The 24,183-nt window shown below is 42.0% G+C and overlaps 1 protein-coding gene across 4 annotated transcripts; it reads left to right on the top strand.

Moving 5' to 3' along the window:
* Positions 1-732: 732 nt before the first annotated feature.
* LOC110982469 (protein mono-ADP-ribosyltransferase PARP14-like) lies at positions 733-22,469 on the top strand. Of its 4 annotated transcripts, XM_087144808.1 has the most exons (27): positions 733-1,078; positions 3,031-3,182; positions 3,943-4,398; positions 4,816-5,427; positions 5,767-5,965; positions 6,372-6,623; positions 6,928-7,026; positions 7,254-7,391; positions 7,683-8,786; positions 8,880-9,503; positions 10,961-11,443; positions 11,853-11,989; positions 12,255-12,491; positions 13,285-13,506; positions 13,736-13,841; positions 14,582-14,740; positions 15,173-15,247; positions 15,457-15,636; positions 16,133-16,342; positions 16,659-16,822; positions 17,496-17,579; positions 17,785-17,940; positions 18,097-18,122; positions 18,156-18,298; positions 18,579-18,736; positions 20,031-20,205; positions 20,764-22,469. In XM_087144808.1, exons 1-27 carry the CDS (start codon positions 868-870, stop codon positions 21,045-21,047), a joined length of 6,846 nt encoding a protein of 2,281 aa, XP_087000934.1. In that variant the 5' UTR covers positions 733-867; the 3' UTR covers positions 21,048-22,469. The 4 variants fall into 4 exon arrangements, with proteins under 4 accessions (XP_087000934.1, XP_087000935.1, XP_022096567.2 ...); XM_087144809.1 differs by having other exon boundaries at positions 4,816-5,307; positions 18,097-18,298; XM_022240875.2 differs by having other exon boundaries at positions 15,457-15,627; positions 18,097-18,298.
* Positions 22,470-24,183: the final 1,714 nt, after the last annotated feature.

The following is a 24,183-nucleotide window of genomic DNA, read 5'->3' as shown; positions in this document are numbered from 1 at the left end:
GCTTCGACAGACATTGTATGGGGCAGTAAGATCATTCCCCAGACCCACTCATCTTGCAGCAGAATGAAAAAACGTCTGTAAGTTTCGAATTAGCATTTATAGAATTCTGAACTTCGAAGGAAACAGCCCAGTCATTAAAGGTAACGCGCTGAATGACAAAAAAGTCTTGAAACTGCTCGACCGTGGTGACTACCGGCTGTTTAAGCCTAGAAATAAGGCCATCAGCCCTGCGGGCGCTGGGCGACGAGCGAATTCCGACCAACGCAGCTCTTTTCAACCGATGAGGGCGTGCTTCTGTTCGAGGCGGATAGTGTGCAGTTTTCGGGCGACATACAACTCCAGAAACCATTCTACATATAGTACAGTTATATATAGCAGGCAAAATATGGGACGGAGGGGTACCCCCCTTACCTGTCCAATCCCTATACACACTCTAGACTATTGTTACCTAACACATCCCCCCTAGAAGTCTGCAAAGAATTCCTGAGATTCCGATCAAACAATGACCAACACAAAGGCGGGGGGTTTCTCTCCGTCCCATATCTTGCTTCAAATGCAGTTATACGGTACATATCCTTTCTTTGAAGTAGACGAGATACTAGTTTAATCCTTTCTTGGCCTTTATTTCTCACTCTGAAAATTCCCATAGCTGAAAATAGCGCAAGTTGTGCCGTGATATTGAGAAGCTAGGGGAAGTTCCCGTTGTACGCAATAATTCCGCATGTATTTTGGCGCACACGCCATTCTGCTGGCTACATTCATCGCCGGCAGACTTTGTATGTGAGGTCGGTTGTTATGCAGCGAATGTTACATCTAGGCTTTTCTTTTGGTGACCAATGATTCCTTTATTAGCAGCTTTTCCCATCGATGGCTTCGTTTAACCAAGCCAAACAGACGTCCATTTACGTTCGCCTTCCCCCCATCGGATCTCTGAACCAGCAATCCAAGTTCCTGGACAAAGTGTGCATTTATTTCCAGAAGACTCGGGTGAGCCAGGGCAGCGACGTTCAGGAAGTGCATGTCATCTCGTCCGACAATGAAGCGCTGTGGCTTAGGGTTACTTTCAGTGAGCCGTCAGGTAAATGTATCATCATTTGTCTTGGGTCGTTGTACGTTGCCCACGTGCAAATAAATAGAATTCCACTTTTCATTTCCATGTTGCCCATGTCAAATATTCTGTTATTCCTGAATGATTTCTTTCTTCCCGAGTCATCTCATGAAAAATGCAATAATACCTAACCAACCACAGCTTGAATGCGTCTCGAGTGGTCTTGTATCACTGTGATAGGACACACATTTCATGGCAAATATCCTCCAGTAAGTTTAGTTCAACGACAGTCTATTTTTCTCTGATTCACATTTTTAGGTCATTGGTATGGTTATTATTCGTGACATATTTGTGTGAAATCCCCTGAAAGTTTTAAGTAAACTCTCAGAAGAGATTGCGGATCTTCACCTATACTATAGGATAAGTTTATGTTGCGTAGCGGAATTTCCCTTGTGGATGCAACACCTACCTAATATGTATTTTAAATTAAAAATGTGTGGTTCACGTACATTGAATTTTTCTAAATTTTGTTAGCAACATTATCCTTATGTCAGACATTGGATCCTAACTGTACGCATTAATCCAATTAACAGTGCTTCGACAATAGTTATGAGTGTGCAACATCAAAATCTTGCGTTCGTCACGGTTGTCACGAAAATGTTTAATTTCCTTAATTTAATGCGCGTTTTCATATAAATGAGCAGAACTGTGATGTCATCTCAGGAAGAAACCTCATTGTATGATGTAACAATGGTTAAAAACTCTTGAATTTCTTGACGAAATGCTGGCCTGAATTTACTCTTCTTTGGTGATTTGTTGTGTAGAAACATAGCAATAAGCAGGCAATCACCTTTTCTTCGTAAACATTTTCACTGAGTTAATTTGGGATTTATAATTTGAACAAAAAAAAAAAGCATTAAACCATTTCTTCCCTAAATGACATCACAGAAACAGTGCCCTTTAGAAAGGGTGGATAATGTTAAATCTTAAAAAGTGCAAGTTTTAATTCTTTTAACCTAAGAGAGATGTGAAATAGTTTTCAAACGTTGAAGAATTGTATAACGATGCAGAAAATTTGTGTCTGTAAGCAATCCACTACTGCTACATTTGTAAGCAGAAACAATGGAGACTATAAAGCCAACAATATGACTGTGATTCTTTTAACAAGCAAGAAAGCAAACCTTTATAGCCCCCTACCAAAAAGCTGCAACTGAAGTTTCTAAAACGTAAATTCCGTAAATTAAAATATGTTTTAGAGAGGGTAACTTGCCCCTGCCCCCCCCCCCCATCCGCTGGTTACAACACTGTACCGAGCGTAAATAATATGCAGTATAGCATGCACACCAGCGCCAATGGTGATACACTCTGGAAATTAGTTGATGTTACACGAACTTCCGTGTAAGTGAGATCAGAATGGGAATTCCCATATTGCGAGATTGAGCTATGAGGAAGTCCCAGAGCTGCGCGATCGCGACGGTGGCAATTGTCCATGTTTGCATAGGCAAAATGCAACGTCCAAGATGGTATGGGAAACGTTGTTGCTTTTTATATCATCAACAAAATTAAAAGCTACTGACAGGATAAATTGTACAGGTGTTTCAGACATAAATACTTGTAATTATATTGCGCTCGCTGCGCTCGCTGCGGTAGCACGACCATGTGCACACAGCGCGCTACGCTATGTATATGTCTAGCCAGCACACGTTACCAAGTCACTAGCCAATCAGGTACGTGCACTGCAACTCATTAATAAAATTAGACTAGCTCTAGTCCTATACACTTTCGGTCACAATATGTTGTAAAGAGTGGGCGCCTGTATAAATAAGCTGATAGTAAAATGACTTTGCGGAGGAGAATTTCTAAAAATCAGTACATTTTTCTTAAAGGATTGAGTCGAATGTGCTTGTATCATTCTACTGGGGATAGATTCACAGTGATTCAGGCAATTCGGCTGTTTTCTGTCCTTTTGCTCAATTTCTCAGGCGTTGAACACACACTGGCTCTCGAACACCACGAGCTGGTTTGTGATGGAGAAACCATTCATCTTCATGTCCAGTCATCTCCTCCGACGCCAGATTCGACTGAACCACCTGCTGACACAGACACAGATTCTGATCTTGAAATAATAAGCTTGGTGGGTATACCAGACGGTCAACTTTGGCGTAGCTCCTTGTGTTTTCTAAGCTTAACAGAAAAAAAATGACGTCCTAACTCCACATTTCACAACATTATTAGGATAGCATTTGAATTCGTTTGACACTGAGGCAACTTATTTGGTCATAACAAATTTGTTATTGCAAGGTGGTGTAATGGCAAGTAATTTTTAGGAACTGTGAAGTCATTGTCATTTATATACAGCCCCACGTAAAAGCTCATTCTTACGGAAGCGTATAAGGGCCACTTGCAAAAAAAAATTTCGGGTTACTATCTCGCCACGGAGAGTTACTATCTCGCCGCGGTGAGATACCAGGCCTATTTTGAAAAGTGGCCCTTATACGCTTCCGTACAGTCTGCAGCAACATTGAAAAAGTTTTACCATGTACTTTTTCGGTCAGGTTGACTAGGCATATCGGTTCAAGTTCTTTAGGGGATGGCACAGTGATTCTATTTTGTTATGTATAGTTTCGACTTCTTTGACTGAAAACCTGTCTTGTTGCATTCAACTGTAAACACTCTCATTCAGTTTGAAATATTTGGCATTCAACTATAACTGCAGTTTTAGTTGTTATCTTCTTCCCATTTGACGTATTACCTGCTTGATGAAGACTCGGACAGAATTCGTTGAGGAAGTTTGATGGCACACATTTTATTAGTCCAATAATACAGTTTAAAGTGCGCCAAAATGTTCTACTTACCAATTATGAAGTTATTTCTAACGTTTGTTATTGCTACAGGATAGTTTAACTTTACATGACGATGATGTGGGCTCCAGCAAAGGCAGTGAACGGCACACCCATGGTAAACCTGCTAAATCTGGACATCCTGGGCACGGAATGAACCCATTCATCAGACCAACCACATGGATGGAGCAGGTCAGCAGCGTCGATGAAAGTGTGGCCAAAACACCTCATCTTTACCCTCCGACTAATCTTGAGCAGACTGCCAATCCTACATGTTTAGCGCAGCCGTTTCCGCCTCCGTCTCCGGCAGCTGTACATGCCCCTCCGTCTGCGACAATGCGTGCACCTATAATGTCTCATCGCGCATCATCTCTCACTGGTGTTCCTCCAAATGTATCCCCTACGGTACTTCCAGCTGCGCCTAGTGCACCTCCAACTTCACATTCCGCGGTTTCTTCAACTACGACGCTTGCTTCACAGCTGAGTTCAGACCATGATGCCGGTACAGGGGTACGTTTGGTTAATCCAAACAAATAAAGAAAAATGGACATTTCCAGCTCTTATTAGTTCCTAACTAACTGGTAAATAATGTAGTTAGTGACGCAAAGCACCTGTCATAATATTTAAACTCGCCCTGAGTGTCAAGGGGTCTCGTACCTGGATTGGTTTTGACATTCATGCGGTAAGAGGGTTGCTTTTGTCAGTTGAACAAGGGTACATTCAAATAAACAGGCTTGACTTCTGATGAACTGTCTTTAGTTGTTCCATCCAAAAAGGCAATTTTTATTGATTTACTAAAACTAAACTACATCTTTCTTTGGATAAAGTCTTGACTGCAGCCATCCAGTAAAACAAAAAACTGGCTACTGGTATTTTAAAATGATTTTCATATGTTTCATCTTTCCCCTCGCTGCATTTTCTACGCAGGCTGCTTCAGGTGTGTGGGATTTCCGGACCCCGTCGGCTCAAATCTTGTCTTATCAGAAAATGAACCAAAGACGAGATGCATGCGAGGAAGATGGCAACTTGGTGCCTCGCAGTGAAAATGGTGCCGTCTACAGACGAGATTCAGAGCCTAACTTCGGGTTCAACTTTACACCAGACAATCCCCCATCAATGGCTTATTGGAACACGACGGGGCAGAAGACTGATTTTGATTCCAGAATTTGGAGCAATGTTATCCCTTTAAATAACCCACGGTCCCCTTGGCACGCCCCAGCACCTGCATCACAACCTCCTCCAGGGTTTGGATTCCCCGGCCTTGGTAGAGGGATGCCTGTGAGAGGAACCACCGGGCCTCAACAACGTCGTCCGACTAGTATCCCACCTCCTGACGTTGGCGAATTAACCCTGCCAATGCAGTCACATCATCGATACAGCATGCCTTTGGGGGACCCAAACTTTCTTGCAGCATCACCTGTAAGTAAAAAGTCTTCTCACCAGGTGACATCAACAAGCAGGATTCCAGGTATTGCGGTTCGTGCAACTCCTGCCCGTGAAGACAATCCTTTTCTTACAGAAAAGAGTGAAAAACAACAGGTGAATACTATTTACATACAAATTGTAATGCGTACAGATTACTATGCGCTTGTGAAACGTCCCTGCTTCTTCAAAGAAATGGTTACAAGATTAAACGATAAATTTCTAGTCGTTCATCTGTTAAAAAGGAATGATTTAATCGAGAAAGGCAAAACGGCAGCATGAGGGTCCTTATCTGTTTTGTACAATCAAGCAAGTCACATGTAGATCCTGACATATCGTGTCCAAAATGAAAATATTCTATGAGATACAGACCACTTTCCAAGCATGATGCCATCAGGATCAAAGCTATACACTTTGGAAAAATCACGAGTTATCTTCGGTCGATTGCCTCGACAGGATGACCACTCTGACTCCGATGAGGAGGAGACAGAAGAGGAGCAGTTGGTCGAAGTGACGGATTTCAAACCCACGACCTCGGACGAAATGCTGCGGTTGTATTTTGAGAATCCTCGTAAGTCCAGAGGAGGAGACATTGAAGCCTGGGAGAAGGACATCAAATCCGGAGCCATCCGAATCAAGTACAGTGATCCATCAAGTAAGCACATAAACTGTCTGTGGTTTTCCTGTCTTAATGCAAATCTCCCCAGTGATGTATCAAAAAAAGGGAAACGGTTTGCTGTGACTGTATCTTGGGATTATAAGTCTTTGCAGTCAAGGCTTTTGTGTGACAGACAGATCTAATATAAAATTCAGTGCCAACTTTCAGAGACGGTCGATGTATTCTTTGCTCAGATCTAACTCTATGAGCCTAAATTTTGAAATTCTACCTGGGAATAAATGCTATGATGTGATATCGCTTACACACAATTTACCAGAACTGCAAACTACTGCAGTTTCGCCCTCTGGTAATATCTAATAAAGTTACTTGACCGCAAATGCGTTGATTTTTTGTCTGTCAAGGAATAGTAAATTATTACCATCGGGTGTCATTTTGTTGCTAGTTGCAAAAGCAGTGACAGAGAGAGCTCACAAAGTCGAGCGCTGCAATCTGTCAGTGAGGCTGATTGTGAAGAAGAAACCTCGCCCCCGTCCCGTCAAGAAGCGATGCCTGTTTCTGAGCGGTATCCCAGATGAATGCAATTCTGAACACCTCTTACTTTACCTCGAGAACTGCTCTAGTATGGATGAACCTAGAGTTCAGTACGGTGAGATGCCTGGCACAGCGCTGTGTACATTTGCGGAAGACATACCAGGTATTTTGTTAGATATAACCAAAATATTTTATATTCTTTTTTAATGATTTTCTTTTTAGTTTTCATATATATTTTACTGTAACCAAAGTATGCAATTGCAAGTACGAATGATGTGCTTTTCTATATTTTTGAGCAGTCATTTGCTACTTTTCACTACGCACTCAAGTTCAGCTTAATTGACTTTTCCCTAAGATAGTTATTACTACATCAAGTAGTATAAAGCTCATCATTTATATCCACTACATCTGTTGTCGATGCTACCTCAGTCAATTCAGTTTTTACCTTGCCTCTGATTGTCATATAGATTTGCAGAAGGTCATCAACAAGATTTCCTCAAAGAAGCTACAGAAAGCTCAAGTGACAGCAGAAGTGGTGCATGAGTCCGACTGTATCCTTGTGCAAGGTGGGTTTGGATTTCTTAACATTCACAGACTCCCTCAGGAATTAATGATGCATAAGAAGAAGGGTATAGTATATTTCTCATACTCAAAGAGGGCCGCACATTTTTTAACAGCAGGTGATCAGGCATTAAGAAAACTTTCTATACACTAAAATGAGATAATCTTTCACAATTCTTAATTTTCTGCTGTTTTATTGAGCACAAACATATTTTTGAATGCTTTTTGCTAGGTTTGACATCGGAAACGTCTTTGGACTTCATTGAGTTGTATTTTGACAACAAAAAGAAAAGTGGTGGCAGCGGTGTGAGAGAAGTGTTGCCAGGAAACGCCGAAGACCAGGCCATTGTCTACTTTGAAGACTGGAAGGGTATGTATCTTAACTGCAATATTAATGAATATTTTGATTTTCTTGTAAAAATAGAACGATTTAAAGATCCCCACTTTGCTTTAATTGGCAGAATTAGCAATAATGTGCTGAAGGCCTTCTATAGTTTAGTCCATATGCCACGGTTGAAAAACTGTGTCAGTCTTTTTACTAACTTATTTACACTGTATTTAAAGGAAGACACAAAAATTTATCAAACATTCAAAGATCGATTTTCTTGGGAATCTTACTTTTTAATGCATAGAGAGTTTTGTTTGTGCTTTCTGTTTCTAGTTGTGAGTGACGTATTGTCAAGGAAAGGACCTCACAAGGTGGGCAACACTCTACTGACAGTCGAAGAATACCATGACTGCTTGGGGAGACTTACTTCATTAGATGCCCCAACTCCACACATTCCGAAGCCGATCTCTGCGATAGTACCAATAGACATCATGGAATTCATCTACCGAAAGGGCCAAGAAACAAAGAAGAAGTTGGTTGAGGAGTTGAGGAAGGTGAATGCCAGTCTTACCTGGCCTGATGGTGACAAGAAGACGGCTGCTAGACTGGAGCCCCTGGTTGGAGACGGGCAGCGTCCATCAGCCTGGATCAACTGGTCTCAATTATGTAGGGAAGCTTTGACTAGCTTCTTGGACGGATGCACGTCAACTACAGTTCCTGTAGCCACTTTTCTGTGGAAAGAAGCAACTGCCAAGCTGGCAAATATCAGTACTTCTCAGACCTGCTTAATTGTCCTGGAAGGCCAGACTCATTCGGTGCGTTTTGTAGGAGAGAAGAAAGATGTTGACGAGGCAATAGCAGACACTAAAAATGTCATCAAGGAGCTTCAAGCTAAGGCTGATCGTGATGCCCAGCAGACGAAACAAGATATAGGTATGGCACCACACAAGCTCCAGCTTTTTCTCCAGTGTGGTATTCGCAGCAAGATGGAACACAAGTTCCCAGACCTGAAAATCACTATTACGTCTGCGCAAGGGCAAGTGGGAATCACTTTGGAAGGAAAGAACAAGAACGTCAAGGACGCAGAATTACTGATGCGAAGACAGATGGACGAACTGAGCAATGTGGAATTGAAGACGGGGAGGAACAAAACGGAATTTGTTCGCAGAGTGTCCGACAAAATGCACGAGATTTGGGGCTCACAAAAAATCAGTGCTGCGTGCGACATTTCTACAGACGGCAAAATTACAATCTATGGCGCCTCCAAAACCGATACATCCCGGGCTAAAACATACATTGATCAAGAAATAGACGAGGATGTAATCCGTATCAACGGGCCTGCTGTGTCAGCTGCTCTGAAAAGTCAGGGTGGACTTCAGCTTATTGATGGCATTAATAAGAAGAAATTTGCTATGGCCGACATCAATTATAAATCAGGTAATTTTAATCATATTGAAAATATCCACATAACATTTCGTTTTAACTGATTGTGTTACGGTTCATGTGTGGAAGTTTTTGCTTGTTTTGTAGGAAACGTAGAGCTTGCCGGATTCAAGACTGAGTTGAAGGAAGCCAAGCAGCACATCCTCATGTTCTTGAAGGATAATGTAACAGTCAAGGGAACCATCCGAGCGACTAGAAGCAAAGTCCGCCTGATCACTTCATTCCACGGTCAGGAACTGGCTGATTTTACCACAAAGCACCAGAGAGATCGCGTCACCATCCAGCCACAAAGGAGCAGAGCTAACAAGGGGTTCCTCTTAGAGGCGAACGAAGAGGGCCTTAATGCCGCGAGTCAATTCATCCACAAGCTCCTAGCTGAGATCAAGGAGAAACCCTATCCCGTCTCCAAGATCGGCATGGCCCAGCTTTTCCGTGAAACGAAGGGAAAGAACTTTCTGGAATCTGTGGAGAAGAAGCTCAAGTGTGTGATCGATGTAGTCGGCGATGAAGAGGATGACATCGAGGAAGGCAGCAATGCAAGTCAATCTCCAGGAACCACCGAGGTACTGTGCAAGATAACTCTCCCTGACGGCTGCACTTTGAGAGTGTGCAAAGGTGACTTGACGAAGCAGATTGTAGACTGCATCGTGAATGCTGCAAATGAAGATCTTAACCATATTGGGGGCTTAGCAGCTGCTATACTTCAGGCTGGTACGTACATAGCATGATCGTAAATACCAGGGGTGGGGTGAGGGGAATATATTCCCTCCACTTTGGGGGACCTGGCTATTGAATCATCCCCCCCCCCACTTTTTCTTAGAGAGAAAAAGTTGAAGCAGATTGTGAAGAATTTTTGGACTTCCGAACAACTGCGCTTCAGAAGGGTACACTGTACCGTACACTACAAGCACTTTATTTATCAGTGATTATTTTTTATCTTGTCAGAAATGAAGCGCCCTTCGAGAACTAATGGACCAGTTTCCTAGCTTTTCATATCCTTCTTTTTCTGAAAAAAGGACGTTTAAAAAAGATCTCGTCCAGGTTTTTAAAAACTCCGTTTGAACGTGCATTCGCGATGTCCTATCGGTCTATATGGAGGTCTATGTACTCGCCGCATAGGCGCCCGTATATAACGGAGATAAAAGGCGCGTTTGATGCGGAGTACACCGAGTACCCTTGATACTTTTTATTCTACGTCTATGCTGAGTACGGGTACATAATTTATTCCTTAAAGCGCAACCCAACGGTGGTGAAAAAATTGGAGAATACGGTTTAATATACTCACGTGGTAGGTAAGTGATAAGTGATATATGTAAAGTGACACTGTGGCTTCTCAGTAAATAGTAATAATGCGATAAAAGTATGGACCAAGTCTACGGGGTTTCCAAAACTTTCCACGCTTGTACTGTTGGTGGTGCCACGCAGAAATGCTTTTTGATTACGAATCACCGTGGAAACGAGAAACGTCAGGACCTCGTAGGACCTGGTTTCATGGATATGTTTTCGTACAACTTCAAAACGGAAGGCTCTGCGCCTCAGACTTGGGACAGTAGCTCTGTAGTATACATGTATTAACTGTAACTACACACGTATGTAATAATGTGCATTGACGCCACTGCGCCGGCTAAGTGCGTACATGCACCAGCCAGAGAACCGTTTCCACGGTACCACGTGGGAAAAAAATCCTGGAAAAGCCGTATTCATGAGATGTAAATGAAGCCATGACGACACGCTTCCTTTCACGAAAGCTAGCATGGTGCTCGGCAGAAACAGGTCCCAAAAGTGAGTTTTTTAAACCAAAGATGTTGCTGAATCTGGGTTTATGTGGTATCGATGTCTAGAATGGGATCCAAGTAAACATACTACGGTCAGATTTCTTATTTTCTTCCAGCGTCGGGGTTGCTCTTTAGTGTGTGGTCTTTCCGTACACGCAGAACGAGCGCAACTATGAACCAGGTTGTAACCACCCGATCCGACTATCCACCGCTTCTTATAAGTGAGGCATGTGCAGCAAAATAGCCTGCAAAAACTGTGATTTGTAACCAGCTATCTTTCTTTAGCCGGTGTGTAATGCAATTCAGCTTAGGGTGGATAATGATTCAAAGTCTGGTTTTAAGGACGGTCATTTCTAATGCATTCCTTTTTTTTTTGCTTCTAATCATTTATAGGTGGGCAAATAATTCAGACCGAGTCAGACCAGAAAATGAAGGAAAAAGGTCGTAAGTTAAATGTTGGGGAGCCCGTTTACACTTCCAGTGGTAATTTACCGTGCAAGAAAGTCATTCACATGGCAGGACCCAGATGGTCGCGTTACCAGGCCTCCAAGTCAGGGCCAGACGATGAACCAACCCACGAAGAGCATCTACTCTTTGATGGCATCGTTGCTTGCCTTCAGATGGCGGATAAGCTGAGATTCCAGTCCATTGCCATTCCCGCGATAAGCACAGGAATATATGGATTCCCCATCAAGCTGGCTGCTGTGCAGATTGTAAATGCTGTGGCCAAGTTTTGTCAAAATAAACCAGACACTACTCTGACAGAGATTAGTCTTACAAACAACGACCAGCCAACCTGCGATGCGATGAGAAAAGTCGTACTGGATCAGCTGGGGTACCTTCAGGAGAAAGAACTAGGTATCGATGATACACAAGGTAATACTTTCAAATAATAACGAGATTTCAGACAGTGAACAAATATAAATCGAAAGACCTTTGTGCAGTCTCGGCAGCGGCGCAGTACATCTTTTGACAAAGCGACAATGCGATACCTTAGATCTCAAAACGAATCATCCTGTAACTATATTTTCTGTACTCCCCTGAAATGACAAACGTCTGGTACGAAGACTCGTCCCTCACTCCAGCTCCTTTGTTCAGATTTTTTAGGGTATTGGGTTATATATGTGTCACGGCATAGCTGGGTTTTCAACAGAATATTAGTTGTCTTGAAAGACTTGACTAATACTTCCGGTAGTCTACTTTGACGCATTCGTCAACCATTATTAAACGGATGGCCATTATAAAGCGAGTATGGCTTCATTCAACTTGCCGACTAACTCCACAGGTGTAGGTGGCTCATCACTGGCCAGTTATGAACCGGCTGTGGTAGCGTCGGTGTTTACTTCATCTGGACCAAACATCCTGACGACAAAAGAGGGTGTCACCGTTACCTTGAAAAAAGGAAGCATCACCGAAGAAATGGTAATTCTTCTTTGTCTTTGTCAGTGAGGGCATCGATATTAATACTTCCCAATAACCTGTATCCACACGAAAGATTTCATTTCGTAAGCATGTAACCTTTATACTGATCATAGCAGAAGTTGAAAATGTCCAATATTTCCTTCAGATGCTTCTTATTTAAGGTAACAGTTCCAGCCGTTTTACTGCCAATCTTTAATCAAATTTGGACGGGTGTGTAAAACATCATTCGCTATAATTTCCATTATTTGCTTTAAATATTTTGCAGGCTGATGTACTGGTGAACACATCGGGCACTGACTTAAACCTTAGCATTGGCTTGGTGTCACAAGCTTTACTGAAAGTTGCAGGACCAGCTCTGCAGCAAGAGTGCAATGCTGTGATTACTGCCCGCGGCAAGGTCTCAGCAGGTTCCTTCGTAGAAACTGGATCTGCTAATTTGACCAACTGCAAGAAAATCTTCCACTGTGTCATAGACAGATATCAGTCAAGCGCCTCGGAAAAGGTAAGTTGTGATTAAAAGCGATAAAACTCTGAAGAGAATTAGGCCTACTAGTGATAAACTACAAAATGCTTTGGCACTCGATCAGATCTTTTAAGTCTATCAGATGTTTTAAGTAAGCTACAAAAGAAGTTACTTTAAAGGTTCGCCTATTAAGTCTTTTACTCTTATTTATCTTATGTTGATTTCGACACAGTGTTGCAAATAACCATGTATCCTGTCTAACCATTGAACCGTAAATCGCCGATTCTCATTAGCGTTATTTATAATGCACGTTTGATCATCAGTGTTAAGTTTTGACTATTCAAAGTTGCCAAAAACGAAATTAGTCTGAGGCATAGCTAGGGGGCAGTATTCAAAGCTTGGTCTACAACTTTCAAATGCCAAAATCAGTCACCACTGTAATACTTGCTTAATTCAAAACAGAAGTTTCTGATGTGTTATATTTTTCTTGTTCCCTGATGTATTTCGGGTTGAGTCGATACTGAATGGTATTAATGTGTCTGTTTAGGTCGTTATGCAAAAACTGGCACATGGGATTGCTGCTAAAAGCGGCTGTTGGTTTTCTTTTTAATGAAGGGGTTTAAATTGTATAGATGTAGAAAGCAATTAATACTGAATTAATCGAGAGCGTTTGCATAGAGGCATAAAGAAGGAACGTCTACCCGCGTTTTGAGCTTCCTCTGTTTCCGTATAAACCAAAGTAAGATTTATGCATCACGATCAAGTTTATCGTGTAAAATTGAGAATTAAACTTGCATTTAAGTTTAATTTATTCAAGTGATTATCGTTCCAGCCCTTAGCGACCCTTGTAGAAGGCTTACTGATGCAAGCTGAAATTATAGAAGCATTGTCCTTGGCAATACCCGCACTGGGCACGGGCAACCTCGGCTACCCACCCGACGTCACCGCTCGAGTCATGTACGAAGCAGTCTTAGCTTTCAGCAGCCAACATCCGAATGCTGTTCTGAAAGACATCCGTTTCGTCGTGTACGACAAGGATACGAAGACCATTAAGGTATGCCATAAAGAGAACACTTTCTTTGCATAAGATGATCGTTATTATCGCCTGTTGAGGTGACACAGGTGTTGTCATCTTTGTTGAGATCAGTTAGCCCTTCAGTGTGTGCACGCCTGGTCAGACAGCATGAGTAACCACGCGCCTAATGCTTTATCAGTACAAACGATTTCAAACAAACAATTGAGTTTGACAGGCACATTCACGATTGTTTCTTCATTTTTGACAGGGTTTTGAGGATGAAATCGGACGCCTTACCTCAGGGGCAGTGAGAGGAGCAGCTGCACCTGCCGTTTCTAAGAGGAAATTAAAAAAATCAGTCTCGACATCAGCTGGTAATCTTGGAAGTTGCTGCGTGCTCGCCAGAAAACAAAGATCAATTTGTCTAGCTGCATCATTTTATCATTGTTGAGTTTTATGTACAAAGGGTAAATTGAAGACGTGGGCGAGAGAGCCCTGGTGTTCCCGATCACTTCGCCAAATGGTCAGTTCTGGAATGGACAAGAACGTAACATTTCTTATTAGGCCTCGATATCTTTGTAGTGACTTACGATCTCACAGATGTTTGCCCTGGAATAATTGGAAATCGTTGTGTTTATCTGCCATCTGGTGTAAACACCCGATTCGAGTACCCATGGCTACTTACAAGTGAGGCTTGAGCCTGCTATAACTGTGATGCTAATATTTTATCGTATGATGTAATACAGTGGGCAAGCTTATAAGTGAGGCTAGTCAGCGTCACGAAGGTTTGCATGCAGAAGGCTCCAACAAGCCTAGTTTGCCTACTGTATTGCATCATACGACAATATATTAGCATCACAGTTACTGCATGGTTATTTTGCTACACAGGCCTCACTTATAAGCAGCCGTGGGTAGTCGAATCGGGTGGTGTAAACTACTGCAAGTTCTTTAAAAATGGCCAGTTTGGAGAGCCACTATCCCATACTGACAGAAAAGACCAAATTAGTGGACTCTTTATAAGCCAGATGTTGTTTCCAGTCTCTGGTGTTCATCTGGACAATTAATCCGATGATCAACGGCACTCAAATCCTATTCCGTTCTGCTTCCATTTTAGTCGGGGACCGACACTCGTACTCTCAGATTCACCGAAACTCAGATGGTGCAGTACAGGCACAAATTGGTCCAGTGTGTCTGCAGATTCGCCAGGGGGATCTTGTGAAAGAAAAAAGTCACGCCATCGTGAACAGTGTCGGAGAAAAGCTGGACCTGCAAGGTTTGTTAATAGATGAATAACTCACATTTATTATCTTGTTCGAATAGGCAGCCGCAGTTTGCAGAAATATCACCCTTTGAAATGTACGTTTTGCTCCTTTACATTTAAATCCGGTCGTATTTAGTAGCGGCGTTTATATTACGGTGTGTTTTTAGCCAACGTGAGATTTTCTTTTAGTAAACACTCAAGGTATATTTATTATTTTGATTTTGTACTGAGGACCAGCCATAAAGTTTTCATTAGCCACTGGTAGACGTATAAGGCACTGGGGCCGGGTTCCCCCCCCCCCAGCCAGAGGTAGGGTATGGAAAAAAAAGTTTTGTCAGATAATCTGGCAGGCCGGTTTTCAGCGTATGTTATAATTTACATTTCTTAGTTGTTTTTCTTACAGAAGTCATGCTGAGACAATTTTTAATTGTGTTGTATAAATAGGTCCTGTGTCTAGCGCTCTCCTGGCCAAGGGAGGAGAAAAGATCAGGAAGGAATGTGATGATCAACGCCGGAATGGTACACAGGCTGCTATACTCATTGCTAATTTGAATCTTATTTTATGAAGCTGATTACATGGGATGATGAGGCTGTTGGTAATATTCATGTAAACTGAATTCACTGGTTTTCTACCAAAATGGTTTGACGCAATTCATTTCTAAGGTTGTTCTTTTCCATTCCTTTTACAGGATAATCATATACTGAAAAATATCGGTTTTTCCCTACAGATTCGACAAAAACGGTGTATGTCACAAAAGCTGGAAAATTACAGTGCAATCTCATTTTCCATGTTGTTACTCCTAAAACTCCCGAGGACATCAAGGCTGTCGTGGCAAAGACGCTTAAGCAAGCTGAAGAAAGGAAAGTCAAATCTATCTCCTTCCCTGCACTCGGAACAGGTAAAAGTGGTCTGTATTCCTCTTGTGATAATTAACTCTCCAACAAGTCTTTTTTAAGACATGTAACAGCAGTGTGCACAGTTGTGGACTAATACATTTAACCAGCAAACTGAGAACTGCATCTGAGTTTGTTGTTACATCCGGATTGTTTTATTCATAACAACCCGCTAACAAGGATAAGTTGCAAAGTGCAAAAGATATTCTGCATTGTTATTTCTGTGCATTGAAAATATTATGAGTTACATCTTTTAATGATTTCCATTTTCACGGGCGTGTTGGTGGGCAAACGCCACAACCAATGGCTTTCATCAGACTATTTGTAAGAAAGGAAATCATTTTAAAAGTGTGCATCATTACCACAGACGTTAATGGATGGCCAGTCAAGTCGACCCTTTCAGTCTGTTGACTTTGATAAAGGTCACTCTTTCTTCCTTAGCCCGCCCAAAATATTTTAGAAAAGAGCTTGTCACTGTGCTAAGCCGCCAACGTTTTATATGCCGCTTAGGATTTCAAGCTGGTCAAGCAGTTTCTTCTTCGGCTAGTTCCATGCTGGCAGCCATCGGGGAGTTTGCCTGTAGGGAGAATCCTCGTCATCTGCACTTCATTCGTCTGGTCATCTACAAACGCGAAATGCTCCCCGGATTCGAGGACGCTTTGAAACAGGAGGAGGGTCGTTCATTCAAAAAGCAAGCAGGTCTTCTGTCCAGAAGCATAGGTAAAAACAGACATTTCTGCATAAAATTGAATCACTGCGTCCAACTTCGTCATGAGTGTTCATTGCAGGGGAAAAGCTTCTACTGTGTTACAATCATGTGCCTTCTATAGTATTTTACCTATGGATTGATACCAGCATTGAAGATACTTTGAAGGTGTGGCAGAGCTGTTGTTGTGCAGTGAAAACGTTTTCAGCCAATTATACACTTCGGGTTTGCATATTGGTTTGAAGGAGAAAGAGTCTTGGTCTAGATAATTCAGTGTTGAGATTTTTCCTATATATCAGCTTAACAAGCCTCACTTTCTGTATTTGGCAGAGTGGGCAAAATCTTTTATGCCTGGGGCAGCTACTTATGAAACGTCCGACGATGACGCCCCGCAAGAAACTCTCCTTCTACAAATATGTGCCATGGATGATGTCACCATTCAGAAAGCAACGGACGAAATCGATAAGTTTCAGTCTGAGGAGTTCACGTCCGAGGTAGAATCTTCCTTAATTTTAAACGCATTGACACCCCCTCCATTAGGGCTGCGTGCGGTTCCTTCCCTTTGGGGTTACAGTCGCATTAGGCGTAGTAGAAATCAACATGGTATGGCAAGGTCGTACAAATGGGAAGAAGGCTGGCTGGCCAAAGTCACCAGCGACGTCATTCTTGAGTTAAAAAAAGCGCCCTCTATCAATAGCTCTCTGAGTCAATATGCTGTTGCTGCAGCCTGGATGAGGGCTCGCTGTGCCACATGCCGTTTTCGCATTCCGCACGACTGTTGACAAGTTGGTAATTTCTGGACAAAGAAAATGTGGTAGAAGCGACTACTATGTGTTTGGGATAGCACCTCTGTATAGGTAGATTCGGTACTACCCCTTGTGTCCATGGTTGTCCAGTGCACACTGGTCTGTCAACAGCTCAGAGAGGGTGTATAGGCCTATTGGCCCTCAGGTGATACTCGTTTTGCATGTTGCAGAGTATCCTTACAGCACACCTTTAAGTGCTGCGTTAAAGAACAAAAGCAGTACATAATATTTTGCAAAAATGAAGTGCAAGCCAATATCTCCGTTTATCTTTGCAAAGGACATACGTTTGCTTTCAGCTTAAACAAACTTCAAAAGATGTTTGAACTTGGCATTCTTTATGTTTGATGCTTGTTCGTCACAGGATATGCCGGACGATCATGGAATGACTGCAAAACTGACCGAAGAGCACCAAGCCGAACTCAGGAACATTGAACGGAAGTACAACGTGCGTATGGTTCCCTTTTCAAATTTAGCGAGTGTTTACGTCGCACGCAGGTTAAAAATCTGAGTTATTGACGCTGTTGTCAGGGTTAGATTTCAGAAATCGATCCACTGAAACGGTGCCTTATTCCTGCAGTTTTATTGCATCTTCAGCCTTTTAATGTGGTTTGGGTAGACAATTTGTCAAAACTCGCGTAGTTGTTTTCCAGGTGCATATAGAGCTCTCGAAAGGTCATGCCAAGTTTGTCCGTGTGGAGGGGACTACAATCAACGTGAAGGATGCGCGATTTAGAATCCAAGAGTTGTTCACGAGAATGCAGGTGCAGGAAACTGAGAAGCAACGGAACGAATACCTGACGAAAGAGGTGAGTTTCAAGCAATTCAGTCCACGATAAGTCCACGATTTATACCGAAACCAACTTTGCTTTGATAATGCAACATGATTCAAATATCTGTGTAGTGAATCTGAGATACATGAAGGAATCAAAGACACTAAGTGTTTGCATGCAATATGTCAACAGGTGCAGTGGAAGTATATCACCTCGACTGGTGCGGAAGACTATGACGCCGAGGTCAACGCCATTATTGAAGACGCCTACCAAAAGAAAAAGCCATTGGTTACCCTCGATTTGGAAGAGGGACAGGTTACCGTCGACTTCACAAAGATGAAAGAATTGTCGAGGGCTGGATCTCTCAGCATAAATCGCATTGATCTGCAACAAGGTAAATGTGACAGATTTCAATACAGAAACCTGGACGTGCAGGTGTTCGGTGATGTATGCCCCCTCGCTTGCATGTTTTATCTCTATAAAGTTTAATAGTGGTCCAGGGTATTGTGTTTAATGTTGTACATCAGATATGGTTTACACGAAAGGACTTCCAAATGTGCTTGATTTACAGTCACATGTATTCATTTTATACTGCAGACTGCATCATGCTGTACTCGTGTAGCAGGTCTTTCAAATTACAACCATCACTTAACAAAAACGCGTTTCAATTTCAGCTACCAAATTTGAACCGCCGAGCTCCTGGATACCCATGCAGAAGAACGAGCATCTCCAACTGGTAAAACTGGCTGCAGGGACCCAGGAGTACACCGACGTGGAATCAAGTTTCAGGTCGTCCATGGGCAGTCAAGCCCCAGTAAACCAAATTGTCGAGGTAAGTTTACGGTACCTTTTCTTTGTGTAAGCACTTCCAAAAGGTACTGCTTTGCCGTTTCAAACATGTTTCCGCTTATGGGTCTCTGAAGCACACCTAAGTGCTCAACAGATGTGATCTTTTCCTTATTTCCTATTGTTAAGTGTGGTACCAAAGAATGAAACATTTATTTATAAGCCTGTTTTAATTTACTAAGTTCATCGTTTTTTTCTCAGAAAAAATTGATATCACGAGTGGACGAAACAGTTAAATTCGCAGAGCTGCCTGCAAAATCCCATAAAGACCGTGTAACACACGGATACCCAGCTTTTATGCTTTGTTTGTACAAGACTATTCGGTCAGTCCAATCTATCACAGGGTAAACAAATGCACAAGTCAAAAGCTGTTTCAATGAACTGGCTATAGTTCATTGACCCACTTCAAAGATGTGGAGATAGATTTGGACTTTTGTTTTGTTAACCGCAAGCCTCTGTTTTTCAATGCCTTGGCAGTTGATGGACACAAGACCAACATTATGTCATTACCTTGACAAATTACGAAGGATTGCGTAAAGGGTTTCATCTAAGATTGAAGTATATCTGCTCGCCCCTTCCTAGTCAAGGTTATAAAGAGTGCCAGTCTTGCCCCAAGAAAAAAATTGAATCTGTTTATACCCCTCAGTACTATTCAGGCTCTCAATCATTTTGTCGGGCACCATGACGTGATTATTTTTTATATTCATTTGGCTCTCCCCATGAGCGATTTCCTTTCTGAAGTTAACAGCGGTCTTTGGTAACCCCCCCCTGCGTGTTTTGCCCTACGTCTTTACGATAATGTTTGAGCATGCCCCCATTAATTCATATACGCTATGGACCTTCAAACTGAAACTCCAAGAGGCTAACGATAATCGACCGGAGCTGATAGGCACAAAGACCAACATTACGTGGCATACATTGCTACCTTGACACATTGCAACGGAAAGCGTACAGGGTTTCATCTAGGATTGTAGTATCTGCTCGTCCCTTCTCAGCCAAGGTTATAAAGAGTGCCAGTTTTCCCCCAAGAAAAAAATTGAATCTGTTACCATATTTCCACCCCAACCGATATTTTGGTGGGAAATGTGAAGACTTGTTCAATGTTCAAGATTTAGGTACAACGCAGGGTTTGTAAATTTTGAACAAGCAAAAACTTCCTGCCCAAAGTTGTTCTTGTCTGTCCCCTGAATGACAGGTGGTTAGATGAGACACTGTCCGCATCCACCCTTACCTAATGCGAATCCAATTCAAGTTCCTTCAGTTTTTCCCTTCGGTTTTAGATATTGAGAATCCAGAACAGAGAACTCTTGATGCAGTACCAGGCCCGCAAGACGGCGCTAGAGGCTCGTCTTGGCCGCACTAACATTGAAGAGACACTGTACCATGGTACCGATGAGCAAACATGTGATAAGATCAACAAGTTCGGATTCAACCGCAGCTTCTGCGGCAAAAACGGTAAGAATAATGGTTCCTTTCTTTCTGTGATATACTGCAATTCGTTAGCTTTGACTTAAGGGTTTGTAGCCTTTGGAGTGGTAAAAATGTATATCACTTTAAAATTCTTTTACACTAAGCTACAGTGTATAAAGGTGTCCAAGTATTCTGACTGCCGTCCTTGTTAACCGTGACTATTATACTAGTCATTTAATACGGGCGATTCACAATAGTGCGCCTCCAAGAGTTTGCTACGCGTTGGCCGATCACAACGTGCAAAATCTGTCGACCCAATGCGCGTTTGGAAAGGGTGGACAGGTTTCTTGCGTTGTGGTTTCAAACTCTTGGAGGCGCACTATTGTGAGTCGCCCGTATTTAGTCGTATGGAGTTTCAGGGGCAAAACCTTTTCGTGAATTATATCTTGAAAAAAATCATCATGATGTGCAACTTTCCATGGCGAATGAAGCTAGACAAAGTTTGGAAAATCAAAGCCGCTTTGGTCCCGTTGAAAAATGAGAACTTGAGAATGTCACGAACCCACATAGTGTATGATGAAGTGCCTGAATGCTTTTCTTCAGCAACCGTGTACGGCAACGGGACCTATTTCGCGGTCGAGGCTAGCTACTCAGCCAGATCACAGTACGCCAAACCGAATGCTAGCAACACCAAGCACATCTACGCCACCAAAGTGCTGGTTGGTGATTTCACCACAGGAAGTGGAGGCATGGTGGTGCCCCCAAACAAACTCAACAACCCAGACCAACTGTTCGACAGCGTAGTCGACAACACGAGCAAGCCCAGCATATATGTCATCTTCCACGATGCCCAGGCGTATCCGGAATACCTCATAAAATTCAATTAGACAAGATAAGAAAAGACATCAGACATTCGTTTACAAGGGTTGCCGGAGGTATTACAACTCACCAATCCTGTTCAGATTATTGCCTATAAAAGTAGAAAGTAGATCATATTAGTCTCTTGGGTACAGACCTTCAAGAGAAGTTTTGTTGCTTGTCAAATTTTATTTCTCTCTAAACTTTCTCTTAACACTTATTTTTAAGTACCATCTTTGTCTTGTGTTATGAGCAGGCTAGTGTTTACCTTTCTAATCTGTACTTTTTGCTTTGAAATGTGACAAAGGGTTTCTCGTTTTCAGTTCTCATTGGAGTTACAGTTCTCTGCAACATATCGTACTAGATATATATAATTGCGTAGAATATAACAAGCCCGTTGCTGGGGGTAGGGGGCGGACCCTCTAGGCCCCCAGGCGAGGAGCTGCCCCGCCCCCACTGGTAAAAACCGTAAGCATTAAAATTATCCATTGTTCTTGTCATGTTTGCCCTATCTGGTACTGTGACCCCCTGTCGCAAGAAGCTGGTGACGGGTCTTTAATTATCTACTACTTGCTTAAAGCCATAATGGGTACCGAGGAATGCGTCTCTTAGTTGATTGAAATCACCAGTCACTATTACACCACATAATGGGTGCAATGGTATTTTTAAATTCACCATAGTGTGTTTTAAGTGATACAAAACTTGCTGTACACATCCGATTTAATCGAATTTCATAATTGCGAATTGAATTTAACAAGCGTTTAGTCATGTTCTAGATTTTAAAATGTTGTCTGTATTTAGTAGGCACCACGTGCATGTAGAAGCAAAGAAATCAGTTACATTAAGAATAGGCTTACTGAAAGGCAAAATTACGAATAATCATTTTGATAATGGGAATATCACATTGTGTTGCGGAATCATGTTCAAATAGGGGTCTAATCAACTGGAAGACTTTCTAATGTTCTTAAAGGATTTTTGTGAAAAAGTGCCGATGTATTGATATCGCTGTTTACACTACAAGTAATGTAGTAAATTTCTTAACAGTGTCAGCTGTGGGCATTTGGTGTATGATTCTTGGCAGTGCTCAGCCCAACTTAGCTTACAATTTATAGTAATACCTAAGTATTTCTCAGATTAACGTCGTTCATATAATAATCATCATATCGGTGAGTTCTTCTGGAAATTTTGATAACCTTACATTTATTTACATTAAACCCGAGCATCCACCTTTGCGACCAATCATTCAATAAATTCAGGTCATGTTGTAATCTACCACGATCTTTAGGGCATTTTACTGTACGATAGAATACACAATCGTCTGCAAATAGGCGAATAGTCGATTAAATATCATTAGATATTCACCCGCTGAGATCTATTAGTTAAGAAATTCATAATCCAATTCATATTTTTCTAACCGATATTAAACATATTATGCTTCTCGCAGAGGAGACTATGGTGAACTCGATCAAAGGCCTTAGCAAAGTCGAGGAAAATAACATCAACACCATGTCCGGAGTCCAAATAACTGCTCCGCACAGTGTCCGAAAGTTGTGTTTCACAAGACCGTTTTTCTCTGAAGCCGTGCTGATTGTCGTTCCGTACCTCGTATTTGTTTAAGTAAGTGGTAATCCTGTCGTGAATGATGCGCTCAAGAATTTTACAAACAACAGAGGTAAGAGAGATGGGCCTCTAATTGCAGGCGTAATCCTTCTTACCCTTTTTATGTAGGGGAACAACATTTGCTTGTCGCCAGTCTAACGGAATAACACCAAATTCCAAAGAAGCGTTGAATAACTTTACTAGGGAGGGCGCAAGGATATCAGCGGCTTCTCTCAGAATTATGGAGGCAATACCGTCAGGCCCAGGAGATTTATTAAAATCGAGGTGGTTCATTATTTTAAGGACCTCTGAGGCACTACACTGAATATCACTCAACTGCTCGATACCTGGCATTACTTCTTTTGGTAAGGGGCGGTCGGATTGCTGTTGGGTGTTAAATACAGAATTAAACTGTGTATTCAAGGCCTCCGCAATAAGTTGAGGATTAGTAACAGTGACCCCATCTACATTAATGCACTCAGTAGAATTATGATTGCTTCTACAACTCTTACATAATTCCAAAACCTCATAGAATTATCATCAATATTTGACACAACTTCGTGAGCACAGTTAACATGTCTTTGTCGGACTTTAAATTTTATGTCACGCCTGATAGGTTTGTATTTATCCCACTGGGATTCTGTTACATTCTGTTACGTTTTCTCATTAATAATCTAATTTCGCTGGTAATCCAGGGCTTCCTATTGGTAGTCTCAATAAATTTGCAAGGAACTTTATCTTCCACAACATCCTTAAGTGTGTTCTTCCATGTGTCCCAGGTCTTCTCTACGTCGGTTATATTCATGAGATCTCCTTGTCTTTCCTGGAGGGTCTTCCTCAAATCCTCAAAATTTGTTTTGTAATATAGATAGATTTTTCTGTTTTTCTCTTGTCACACTTCTAGGAGCGCACTGCACAGCCCATATAATGGCGTCATGGTCGCTTACTCCTGGGATTACATGGACATCAGTAATATTTCCAGGACATGATGTGAGTAGGAGATCAAGTACGTTTTTACTTGTCAGAAACCCTGGTTGGCTCATTAACATGCTGGAATAGATTAAATTGCTCTACAATGGACACAAATTTATGAATAAGTTCGTTGTTACTGAACTCCCCCGGGTAACCTTCATCCTATCGAATTTGAGTCATGTTAAAATCACCATTTAGAATTTAGCAGTCTTTGGTTGCAGTCACGCTGTCATGCATTAGCCGGTTGCAATCATTTCTGGATTAAAACACTCGGTTTAAAACCACCGAAGAGTGTCATTTACACAACACAACAGGCCTGTCATATAAAGCAACCACACCATTTTTCTCATATTGAAAAAATGAATAGGCCAAGTGACCGTGACTAATTTGCTGATCTAGAGCTAATTGACAAGTGCAGCTTTTCAAGATGAGCTGCTTAATAATGTAGGTGACTGACAATTATATCACAAGGCCACACTCAGCCTGGTGAAAGAGGGGTCGTTTTATGATACATGGAGAACGAATTCTAACAGTTTGCTACGTATGGAAATCGACGTGTTTACTTGGAAGTTTGTCCTGAGCTGAAGTACATGC

This window comes from Acanthaster planci, linkage group LG13, assembly GCF_054643075.1.
Source record: "Acanthaster planci isolate LZ-2023a linkage group LG13, COTS_SCS, whole genome shotgun sequence".
Lineage (NCBI taxonomy): Eukaryota > Metazoa > Echinodermata > Asteroidea > Valvatida > Acanthasteridae > Acanthaster > Acanthaster planci.
This window is presented reverse-complemented; position numbering and strand designations above follow the sequence as displayed.

Bases quoted from the DNA above. Each gene is read 5' to 3' on its own strand.
- LOC110982469 (XM_087144807.1), top strand. From the start codon at position 868: ATGGCTTCGTTTAACCAAGCCAAACAGACGTCCATTTACGTTCGCCTT. The intron at 7,392-7,682 runs GTATGTATCTTA...TTCTGTTTCTAG, and splicing joins CTACTTTGAAGACTGGAAGG to TTGTGAGTGACGTATTGTCA. The intron at 11,990-12,254 runs GTAATTCTTCTT...AATATTTTGCAG, and splicing joins GAAGCATCACCGAAGAAATG to GCTGATGTACTGGTGAACAC.